Below are 12,287 nucleotides of genomic sequence, written 5' to 3'. Positions count from 1 at the left end.
GTAACTACAACAAGCTTGGTAGATAATGTGCAAAAGTCAAAAAGGCTCCGCCAGGGCACTGGATGAGTTGTAGAAGGTGGAGATCTGTCTTCTGTTTGTGCTGCTGCATTTAATGACCATGTCTTTCTGTCTTTAAAAGAATTCTTGCATTTGTATGTTCAGCGACATCATTTCTTGTTTGGTTGTGGGTGCAGTGACAGAAATCAGAATTGACATGCATCAAAAGGTTATTTTAACACAGAAAAAAAAATAGGTTGAAATACATCCTAAAAAAAGGCATTCTCCTGGATGGATGTAAAGTTACGCTGGGGTTAGTACATGCATACATACGTCTTTCTGCTGCACTGGCAAGTCTTAAAAAAGCAGCTTATGGCTGACAGATGCACGGAACATTCGCAATGTGTTCATACATTAATGGCAGCACATGACTACCAGCAACACAGATGGACTTTTCCTGCTGGATCTGCAACATGTGCAAATCTCACAGGCTCCTGCCTCCTCCGCTGACACGCCGACCTTCTGCACATGGAGCTCCATGTCTCTGCAGCGGACAAGTTTCTCCTGATGTCAGCTGTGGGCGACAGAGGGAGGTGTTCCCCCTTCCCAGTTCTCAGGGTTCTCTTCAGTTCTCAATAAACTTTCATTTTGGCAAATCACACACACACACACACACACACGCACGCACACATACACACATACACACACACACACACATCGTCATCTTCTCCTCCAACCGTTACCCGGGAAAGAAAGCCGGGCAGGAAGAAGGAGAGAACATCAGAAGCGCACAGGTGGAGCGACTTTTTAACATTACCAACTTCTGGAAATAAAGCTGAAGGAGAACAATGTGGGGACAGTAGGATTGCTGGAGCATTTTATTTTTTGCTTTTTTTGTTTTTTCCCCCCTTGTTCAGAGTATGTTTTTTATTGTTGCTTCCTGGTCCGTTCGGTCCTCGCGCGACCCCCAAGCAACACCTGGAATGGAAAAAATTGATCAGGCTGGTCGGGACTGTTGTAAAAACTCCCCCAAAAGAATGAAGTAACCGCTATGGAGCCGGACAATGCCCCGTACTCCACACTGAAGACGGCTGGAGTCGGGGGGTGAGTCGATACAGTTTGGCAGCCGGTTTTCTGAGATTTTTTCGTACAGTCTTTCGTTTATGGGTCACCGGGTTCCTGCGTTTAAACGCGTGCGTCGCGCGCCTTTGACATATTTGTGCTACGTTCCCGTTAGCATGAGTGTTACATGCTAATTTAGCAATACAGTACATTGTAGCATTTGTAAGGCTGTATTCAGAGGAAAAAGACATATCTGAAGTTCATATTTGAAAGAAAGCCTGTCCTTGACAGGTGGTATAATTGAACAGCTTGCAGGAGAGCTTATGGGAACAATTTTCTCTGCACTTTTGAAAAGTAGTTCAGCATAGACAGAATGTAGTCGGCTGAACTGCTATTGGAGTTGCGTCTTTGCAGCTTGTATCACAATGGGCTGCCAAGTGATCTGGGATTCATTTGAACAAGATGTATGGGAGGAGGAGACAGTGATCACCTCCTTCTCCTCCCCCTTTACCCCCCTCCCCTCCCCGCTGTGCATCCCACAGCCACATAGGGAATTAAGAAAATCTCATATATCTGCAGGAAATGTGAGTAACATGTTCTCAAAATGCACACCCAGCTGTTTCCCCACTTGTGTGTTACTTAATGTCAGAGAGAGAGAGCATTAGAGTGGAGTAGAGAGGTTTTTAGAAGCTCCCACCAGCAGTCAGTGGGTCAGTGGTTAAGCAGCGGTTTTCTGCAGCCCACTGGGAAACCACAAATATAAAAGACTTCCTGTGACTGCTTTCATTATATAGCGCTGGTCACTGTTCATGGTTTCTTTCAAGCTCGCCTTTGATCAGCAGGCCTGCGACTTCATTTACGGCACATTAACAAAACTCAGGAAACCTTGCATTATCTAAACGCGAAGAGTCAACGTTCGGGTCGTTTAGAGATTACGGACTGTAGAGAGCTCGCGTCACAAAATAAAGTCACAGTTTTCACCACGCTTGTTAAAAAGGAGCAGAGAGAGGACTCACCTGGCTTTGCTGAACACCAGTGCAACTTGTCCGACAGCAGCAGAACACAAAGTTTCATGAGTTGAATCAGATGTTCAGACCTGTTGAAGCGCGTACATCTGCTACTGATCTCCTGCAGCAGGTCTGATCACTGCGGTAGGTCCATTTTCAGAAGTTTCCCCGCTTACAATGTTAATCAGACCCATAAACATAGATTTACCTACTGTTCTTTGAAAAAAAGTGGAAAAATTGGAACGCAGCAAAAGGAATCATCAATAAAGGGCCCTTTCAAGTGCTGGATTGTTGTACCACATTTTCAGGAGTTTAACTTTATGAATTACTGGCTAATAACTATATTTTCTTCTGTCAGTGTCTTTTTCTTTAGGAGAGTTCTGATTCTTTGGACTGTACTTTGTTGTACCTGCTCTCTAAGGCTGACACAAGCGCAAGGTAAGCAATTTTTAAGACAAGGATGGTGCCTGCTTGCTTTTCTTCCCTTAAATTCATCCCTGTCTCACTAGAAATTTCAAGTCCGCCTTCCAAAGACGAGGAGCAAGTCGAACAGAACTTTGTTATTTCAAGCATTTCACAGCAAAGTCTGTTTTCTGAGGATGTTTCTCTAGATGTTATACTTTCTCTTTCTTCTTGAAACACCGTGGTATCTCACATTTGCTTGGTCTTGGGCATTCTTGGTATAAAAAACAAAAGCTAGGTTATAACAGCATTTCAGATTTATGCTGACTGGTTTTCCACTTACTAATATGGGGATCTTTTACCCAGACCTCTTTCCAGGTTTCCAGGAGTACATTAATGTTGCAACCCCTGTTGTCTCAGATGTTTCTGAGGTAACTGTTTCTACTGTTTCTTTCTATAAAAATAAAGAATACATTCATAGACATGGATGCAGAATCTAAATCCAAGGCTCTTATTTATGAAACACAGGCTCCAGATTAGAAGTTTCCATGCACAAAAGCTACAAAAAAAAATGACATGTGCTCCCACAAACGAAAAGTCTAACTTATAAAATCATGCTCAAGCACAGACGTTTCAAATTTCCTTTAATACTTCTAAAAAAACAAAAAAACAAAACTTGGACGCATGTGCATGGACCTGCCTCCTGTTCCGCCACTGAACCATAAATGCTAAAAGGAAAACACCTTTGTAATGTTAGTGTGCGCATATAAACTGCTGAATGACATTCTTTCATGGCAAATGAGTCAACAAAACAGGCTTCTTAAGAAAAGACTTACTTTCAAAATTAAAATACAATTAAGGGTTTTTATAAACGGCCATTGTTCTTTACATGTGGTCCTGGAAGTCTCAACATTTGAACGAAAATGATAGGCTAATAGTCATTAGCTGCCTGTGAGCATATGTCAGTCCATATACAGTAAGTAGGTGATGAAGATGTGTGAATGAAAACACTTGCAGCTAATGTTCTGGCTCCAAAGCGCTCTGCGTGCCAACAGCATGTTCATGTCAATGGTAATTTTCATGCACAAATCTCAGCAAGCAGTGCACCTACTCTGAAAGCTACATTAGCTCTCTTCTGTTGGTCTTTGGGCAATATCTGGCTTTTGTTATAGAATGGACTTATTGATTGATGCCAGATTTAAGTTCTGTCATATGCCATGTGCTTTTTTATTGTAGAGCAAGCTCTGCAACAGATTAAACCCTCTGAGACAATATTGGATCCATCTACCATCTGGGCTGTGAGGTTCACGTCTCTAAAGTGCCCAGGGGTCTCTGTTCCCGGGGTGTTACCATCACCAAACAAAGCTAATGTCAGGTGGAAGGCACTGTTCGCGGTTGCCTGTGGTGCAAACTTTGCGGTTTATTTTCAGTGCAGCTCTGTTCACTTCCACTCAGAAATGGTTGGTATTGTTTCCGGATTGGAACCATGTGAGTAATGGTTAAATACACATCGGCAAGTGTGACCTTCGCACAATTGTTTTCGTGTGTTATTTGGACATGGATAATGTCAAACAGAAGGAAGCATCTGGGCTAATAGTGCCCTCATTTCATCCACATCTCTCTCTATTTTATATTTCTCTGCTCATAATGCCCGTAATACCCTTGTAATTATTAAATCATGTGGGAGATTCCAGTGAAAATGGTCTTTCTTTGTCAGCTGGTTTTTTGCGTACGGGGGTTTATATTGAGCTGACCACTCGGTGCCTTTCCACCTTTAAATGAAACCATTCTTGTTTATGCTCTGCACCATTTTTGGCATTACTGTCGCTTAAGACAATGTTTAAAATCTGCATGGAGGCTTTTTTTTTTGTTTTTGACACCACATGCAGTTGGATGATCAGCTCTTTTATTTTTCATTTATTCACAAAAAGCTTTTGTTTGACTTTACCGGAAATGCTTCAGTGTCTAACAAAAGACATCAGAAATACAGTGGGACCATTGCCAGCGTGTAATGTTGATAAAATCAAAACCAGATTTTACCAGATTCGATTTTTACTTCCTTAGAACTGAATACCACAGATTAAAGATAACCTTAATACTGCCATTAACCCTGCTATTCATGGTTCTGAGCTTTCAAAAGTTATTCTATAGTCATTGAGATCTATAGTTTACTGTTGATACAATACTGATTCATTTCCTGCTTAAAAGGACCAATACTCTTTAGAAAAGCTGCACTTTCACAGTAAGTCTCATGTGTGATGACCTCATGTGTCTGCTGTACATTTGCCCACCTACTGAATCCCTGGATGGATGCTGGGTTTTCAAGCACTTCAGTTTTGTACGATGGCCTTTATTTATCGACTGAGGGCAACAAGGTTTGGGGTACGGTGGTTATAATCGACTCACAATAGTATTAGAACTAGGAAACTAATTTTTGCAGCCTCATTTCTGTCTACCGTACTTCATACTGGTCAAACTAAATAATTTGGCAGTGTTCTTGATTGTCTATCTGTAAAATCTATGTATTCTGTGCTATTAAGGTGTTATAATACAGGTTAATAGAACTAAAATAGCTTTGTAAAGGTTAAAATGTCACTGACTACTCATTTTTGTCTGTCTGTGTAGATGTGGATGTTCTTCAGCAGCTCGGTCTCTTTGGCCGAAGCACTTCAGCACATTTTGGCAGTCGATCCATGCCAAATGGCATCATCCCATCTAAGAGGGGAGTCATCCTCACCCCGAGGGCTCGTGTCCAGGTGCCTGTGCACGCAGTTATTCCTGCCACCTACGCCCCCACCAACCTGTCCCTGGTCCTCAGTCTGTCTGTTCATCGCATCAACAGCGCTTTTCTTTTCTCAGTTCTCTCGAAGAAAAAGAAAGTGCAGCTCGGAGTGCAGTTCGCACCCGGGAAAGTTGTGGTGCACGTTGGGCAGAGGAGCCTGGTAAAGTTTGACTATGACGTCCACGATGGACAGTGGCACAATCTGGCCTTGGATGTCCAAGGGCGCCAGGTGCTCCTGTATACTTCCTGTGGAAAGAACAGTGTACATGCAGACTTGCATGTTAAAAAAGAAGAGGCATTTGATGCGAATGGAACTTTTCTGCTGGGCAAAGCGAATCACAGCTCGGTTTCATTCGAAGGAGCTATTTGTCAGTTTGACATTTATCCTTCTGCTAAGGCAGCTCAGAACTATTGTGATTACATTAAAAAACAGTGCAGAGAAGCTGACACGTATCGGCCAGCCTTTCCAGCCCTGCTACCTCTATTTTCCACAGATTCAAACATTACTGTCACTCCGCCAATTAAGGACATTTTCAGAAGCACAAGGAAACCTGCGTTGGGCAGGACTACACTTCCTGTTCCAGATTACAGCTCGCTGATGCTGAAGACAACATCTGCGTATCACACTGTGACCAGTCCAAAACCCGATGCCGTGTCTGTTTCTCCGACGGCTCATCCAGAGCTGGAGAGTCCCTTTATGTTTCCGACCCAGACTTTTACTCCATCATTTTGGATCAACATGACACCTCCAACCCAAAAGCCAGCTTCATTTAAATCTGCCAGACAGAACACAAGGCATGGAGATGCTAATGCGTCTGTCAAAAGCTTGGATTTACCTACTTTCATGAAGCCAAAGCGCCAAAACACAGCTGCTTTCACTCAGGGGTCCTCCACAAACGCCTACCTTCCCCACGCAGAGCAGATCACTACAATAGATTCAAAGTTGTTCCAGCCAAAAGGGACCAGGACACAGGATGTTGGTCCCACCTCACTTGTTCCAGTCACTCTTGCTGCAACGGACGGATTCCAAACATTTGACCTGGAACCAACGAGGTTCTCACTGCTGCCTGGTCCACCTGGTCTTAAAGGAGCACCGGGACCACCGGGACCACTGGTGAGTGTGCGGCAGACCTGTCCCCAGAAACTTGTGCATGTTTTGTCATTCTTAAAGCACTCTTTTCTGTGCTTTGAACCATTTTATTTGTTTCATGGGTTCGGTGCAATGCAACGTTTCAGTTGAATTCCAAATCCTAAATTGGGATTACAAATTTGCGAGACATTAATTTTCACCTCTTTCACCTCTGTTAGGGATTCCTTAGCAGGATCTCAAAAGAAAATATGAAAAACTTGTACACGGTGCCATGTCAGAGATTATTGTGATTATAAATGGGGAGCTTTCTTTTTCGCAGGAGTGGTAGAAAATGGTCGGGTTCATAGCTGGGCTGGGCCAGTTAGCGTTTGTGTGATGGAAGGGCCTGGCATTGTGATGATAGATTCCTCTCAAAAGGAATGAGTCTCTTCAGAAAAAAGATACCTTGAAAGTCAAGTCCAAGGCAGGAGCAGATACAGCAGCATCAAATAATACTACTGCGAGTTTGACAAGAGATTTTTTTGTTTCAGTTTCTTGTGTCAGATTTTAAACTCCAAGCCCAGTGAACATTATGTCTCGGCTACTTTTTACAGAGACAGACGGCAGCAAATGTTGCACCAGGACACTCAATTTAAAGGTGTCTGTTAACGTTAGGCTGGTGAAAAATGTGACCCCTCGGTGTCACGCTTTCATCACTCCTAATCAGAGCTGCTAATGATCAGTGCAGCCTCACTGGACACAGTGACAAACAGATGTTATTAGTGTTGGCTTTGATATAATAACCCCTCTAAATATGCTGCTAGTGCTTCTGGAGCAATGGCATCAATCTTCATCAGGAAATCCTTAACAAAACAGTTATTGTGGTTTATTAAACATAAATGACATCACCGTCATTATATGCCTGGCATCTCCTGACAAAGCATTCCTGCTTGCTAAATGAACTGCAGTAACACAATTTTATTATCTATCCACCACCAGCTTTGAAAGATTTGGATCCTCACACACCTTCTAGATATGTCAGTGCATTTGTTCTGTCACAGCTTCTGTTTTTTACAATTTGGCCTTTTTAGTCCGTAGTCTTTCATTTCTGTAGTCATCTTTTGACTGAATTACATTGAAAATCGCAACATCTTGCTTTTAATATTTAAATGGATCTTCTGTTTGATCTATACAGGAAAGTCTTGCACCATCGGCTCAGCGAGGATTGACGTGACTTTTGTCAAACATGGCCTTGTCAAAGGGTGTCCTGCGTCTGGCACGCTCCCAGCAAGCGCCACATTGCTGTCACTAGAATCCATCTTATTGAATACAACGAGGCAGATTAGCTGTGGTGGCTATGATACAGCTCCTTTCTATGCTGATAGAAGTAGAGTTAGAGAAAACACACATCTAAAGCAGGTACAGTGTAACCTCTAGTGTAATTAAAAGTACCCATTCCCAAGACCCTTCTCACCATGTTAAACCGTAATAAGCTTTTAATGGATTCTGGCAGAAAAATGTAAACAACAGCAACAACAATAATAATAAATTCACCGACAACTATGAGAAAGACTTTACAGTCACATTTACCATGCGCTCATATCAGACACTGTTCTTTTGTTTAGCACAAAGCGATTACCCACTTTTTCCATTATTAAGAGCTCCTCTCTCCGCTGCATTAGCTCATGTTTAATGGTGAGGGCTGTTTTAAATAAAGTTTCCAGCGTTGTCGGTGAAGGTTGCCACAGCTCTGTGTGCCGTTTTCTAACGTTCCAGTAAAAAATCAAAACATATTTCCCAAATCCATTATGACATTTCTTGGAATTGTTTTCATTCAGAGGTCTCAATAAAAAAAAGCTCACTGGATTGTGCAGCGCAGATAAACATCACAGGGCTACAGTTTGAGACTTTGGAAAGTCATCAGCAAGGGAAATTGCAGATTTAAGACATTTTGATGATATGAAATAATTTCATTGATACTACCACTAATCTTTGAATTCAGCCACATCAAGTTAGACAAACTGCAGCCAGTAAAGAGTGGACAGCGTGATGGCAGTGTGTTAAAGTTGGTAAAAGGCTTTATAACGATTACTGTGTACACTGTAATCACTTGCATTGCAGACTAAATTCACATGCACAAAGTAACCAGAGTAAGCATGAATCTTGTTGAAACATGTACTTATGCTGATTGTTGACTATTTTGTCATGTCAGTGCCTGATTTTGGTGTTTTCATGTCATATTACCATTTTCTGGTGCTCTGGGGAATTATTTTGTGAGAAAAAACAGAATTGGAGAATAAGGCAAACCATCATGATGCCAAATGTCACTGTAGTGCACGGAGTGTATTTCTGAAAATGCTGGTTTACTTAAGAGGGAGAAAAGCCTTTTTATTTTCATCTTTTGCCAGCACATGGACATTTATTGGAAAATGCCCTGGATGCTAATGCACCCACGTTTCCTCTCCACACGCCAAGAGGAGCAATTAAAGCAGCAGAACCTTTTGAGGGGTCCTGCAGGTCCAGTGGTCCTGCCATTGAAAACTGGTGTTTGAGGGGGTCCAGGTTCTCCTGTGATGTTTTGATGTGGGATATTTCTCATAGTAACATCTTCCTGAATTGTAACAAGATGATTATTAGGTTTTGATTTCCATCCCGAGACATCTGCATAGTGTTACCGAAGCCCCCCCCAAAAGATTTACAGGGAACGGGTCACAGTGGGGAAAAGTGTCACAAAGGGAATGCAGCATAGACTTAACGAGTGGAGGATAAACTGGATTACAGTGCTCTCTATACATGTGACATTGTTATGATACCCCAGTTTCAGCTTGACTCTTAAGCTGCTCTAAGATGCATTTTTTGCTTCAGTGTTGTAGCGCCACGGGAAAATAACCAAACAAATTGACCTTCTATTAGGTCTGACCTTTCAGAGCTTTGTTAATTCATGTATGAAATTGACTTAAAGCTAACTGATGTCCCTGATTAATCTGATTGGCTGTGGTTGGATCAGAGCTGACCTCTGTGCCAATACAATGAGTCAGATTTATGTGTTGCTTTTGGACTGAAATCAGATAATGTATGTGTAATAATTGAATTTAATGAATGGGTGCCAATCCTGAGTGGCTTTTACTCTTCAGAATTTGGAACTTACTCTTATTTCTGCCATGTATTTATAAAACTTGCTTCACTCCATCCTTGACTTTTTTATCTTTTACTTTTAGGGTCCTCAAGGGCTCCCCGGGTTGCCAGGAAAGCCAGGAAAGAGAGGCCCGAGGGTAAGTCTTTGTTTTGTAGTCACCTTCTCATTGGTCCTATCTTTTCTGTCTTTTCCATCATCACTTTTGAAGTCAGCCCAACGATACCTTATTGCTGACATGGTGATTACACTCGTTCGCGCTGAAGACCTATGACCACGCGCTCAGTGACATTTTTGGATTATGGAGCATTTAGCCAGGCCTTAGTTTGCTTTGGCTCCAGCTTTGATCAAGCTGAACGTCTCCGCTGCTAAGTTCCCTTTGTTAAGCTGGAAGGCAAACAGCCATAAGCTACAAATCTGCGGGCTGCCAATATACAATTAATTGCGCCTGAAACATAAGGCAACCTGTGTACGTATGTGGATTCTAAGAACAATTAGACTTGAATTTCAGTCTTAAACAGCACACAAGAAAAATGCACAGGTCCTCTATGTAAAGGTTGGCAAATACTTCTAGTGTCAGTGTTTTTTCTATTAAGGCGACAACACATGGAGCGATGGTTTGTAATTTTGATTTATTACTAAGACATGAGCGTAATGCTTGCCTATGGCTGCTAACCTCTACTCTGGTCTCAACATTTCCATTTCAAAATAAATGAAATTCAGGAAGGCGAAATTGGTACTTTGAAACACAAGAACAAGTAAAAGTAAATGGAGCTCCTGATTTCCGCTGCTCTTTGGCATCTGTTGAAGCGCCACAAAACAGTATGCATATGAGTTTCCTGCCACAGCCTTCGAGTTTGCATCCTGCGGGCAGGCTGCATGGGAACCCAATCTCTTTAAACGGGGAAGAAAGAAGGCTTTGTCCCCGTCTTATTAAAGACATTTAAGACCGTGTCTGCAGCTCAGAAACTCTATCCAGTAATACTCCAACCTGCAGAGTTCATTCCTTATCAAGCTTTTGAAAACCACCTACAAACCACACAATCAGATAAAAACAACACAAATAAAGTGGGCAGAGGGTGAGTTTCCAGATAAACGCAGGTTTCTTTTGATTTATTTGAAAGAATGCGTCACTGCTACTGCTAATAATCTACTAACACTAAGAAGCACAGTAAAACTGATGCTGCAAGAGGCAGTTTTACAGTGTCTGCTGATGATGTTTTACAAAGTTGATGACACAAACTTTTGCGGCTCCTCAAACCTGGCAAGTGTCAGTCGCGAGCAGCTCTGGCTCCTGGGTCAGAAGGGTGCCTGAGACAGTCTGCCTGCGCAGCAGAACAACATCTCCTACATGTGAGAGGATCCTTGCTCCTCCACACTCTCCATGTCTGAATGAACTCACTCAACCATGAAGGCTAGAGCAAAGCTGATCAAAGAGGCTTTTGCATAGTGAAAATAAGATGCCGTTTGCTGTCAGTATGAAGCTGGCTTCCTATGAACTTGAGAATATTTGCATAATTCTTGAGACTACTACACAAACTGAAGACCTTAAAAGACTAGAAAAATCCACCTTTGTTAAAAAACCTAATTAGATTTTTGGATGTTAGAAGTTTTTTCAACATTTTTTGACTTAAATGTCACTGCTGGTTTTGTTTTCTATCTACTCTGTGTTATGGGTTATACCTCAGGGAAATTCTGTAGCTTAATACAAATAATACTTTGATTTCAAGATAATGATGATGTCATGATTCTCTCACATAATAAAACAAAGGACCATGTGAATGTGTTGAGCTAATTCTTTTATCATTACACAAGAATGAAAATGAAAATTCCCACATGCACTGGCTTATTTATTTTTCTTCATATTTTCATTATTTTCAGTTTTTCATTGTCCATCTTGCAATCAATTTTTAGGAAAATTGCCATTTATGGCCATAGCCCAAATTTGATTTATTACAACAGATTCTCCTGAGCTCTGAGCTTCATTTTATCCTGTAACCAGTCTAAACCTTAGGGTACAAATATTTTCAATTACGTAATGGAACAGTGAATTAAATACAAAGGTCTAATCAACATACATCACATGTTTTTAAAGTAAAGACAGTGTTTCCTTTTGTAAGGTCCTGTGAAGGTGTTAGTAGGTCTGGTCAAGGTTAATGGCAAATAAAAACAGTAGCACTCCATATTTTTACTCCTGTTAAAGTCAGAATCGGCCCATCGTAAATCTGGTAATGGCTCTGGCATATAGGTGCCATTCATCAGCAGAAGTTGTGCGTATGTGGTTTACGTTTGCATTTTCGCTGGGTTTTTTTCTTTCATTTAGCAGCTCGTGCCCTCTAATTGAGTCTTTGTCGGGAACTAATCAGCCAAAAAGGCGTTCAGTCTTCTCACCCATGCGAACATAAATGACAGAGACTCCCAATTATGCTCATCTCCACTAGGTCGACATCAATGGCTCCTCACCTCTCTTTGCAATGGCAAAATGTCTGATTCTCTTTCCTGAAAATTAAATTTGTAATATGACCTGACTTTTTTTCATCTGTCCACTTCACCCTTTGCACCCTATGTGGAGATAATGACTCCCATACGTCCTAATATTGAGCAAGGGAATGCACTGAATAGAGAAGTAGGAAATCTGCAGATGAGCTTCTGTAAAGTGTCTCCAGATGCCCGTCAGTGAGTGCCTGCAGGGCAAGAGCTCTGGCCAGTTCGAGAGAAGGGAAGCTGACTGTGCTTTGATTCTTCCTCATAGAAGAACGTACACACTCTGGGCTAAGAGAACTTTCATCTGAGCCCTGACCTTCGGCATTAGTTTTGAGTTGCAGAGTGTCTGAG

At 41.8% G+C, this 12,287-nt stretch overlaps 1 protein-coding gene across 4 annotated transcripts in view; it reads left to right on the top strand.

Annotated features, from left to right (window-relative positions):
- Window positions 1–381: 381 nt before the first annotated feature.
- Window positions 382–12,287, top strand: part of col27a1b (collagen, type XXVII, alpha 1b) — a 43,097-nt gene continuing 31,191 nt past the window's right edge. Inside the window, exons 1-4 of one of the 4 annotated variants that reach the window (XM_057032261.1) lie at window positions 382–1,101; window positions 2,425–2,504; window positions 5,094–6,357; window positions 9,540–9,591. In XM_057032261.1, coding sequence (XP_056888241.1) covers window positions 1,049–1,101; window positions 2,425–2,504; window positions 5,094–6,357; window positions 9,540–9,591 — 1,449 coding nt within the window. In that variant the 5' untranslated portion in view covers window positions 382–1,048. Of the gene's footprint in view, window positions 1,102–1,138; window positions 2,211–2,424; window positions 2,505–5,093; window positions 6,365–9,537; window positions 9,592–12,287 lie in introns of those variants that run through there. The other 3 variants (XM_057032259.1, XM_057032262.1, XM_057032263.1) reach the window with 3 other exon arrangements.

Source organism: Takifugu flavidus, chromosome 5 (assembly GCF_003711565.1).
Source record: "Takifugu flavidus isolate HTHZ2018 chromosome 5, ASM371156v2, whole genome shotgun sequence".
In the NCBI taxonomy this organism is placed as follows: domain Eukaryota; kingdom Metazoa; phylum Chordata; class Actinopteri; order Tetraodontiformes; family Tetraodontidae; genus Takifugu; species Takifugu flavidus.
Note: the sequence above shows the minus strand (reverse complement) of the source record. Positions and strands in the feature narration are given on the sequence as shown.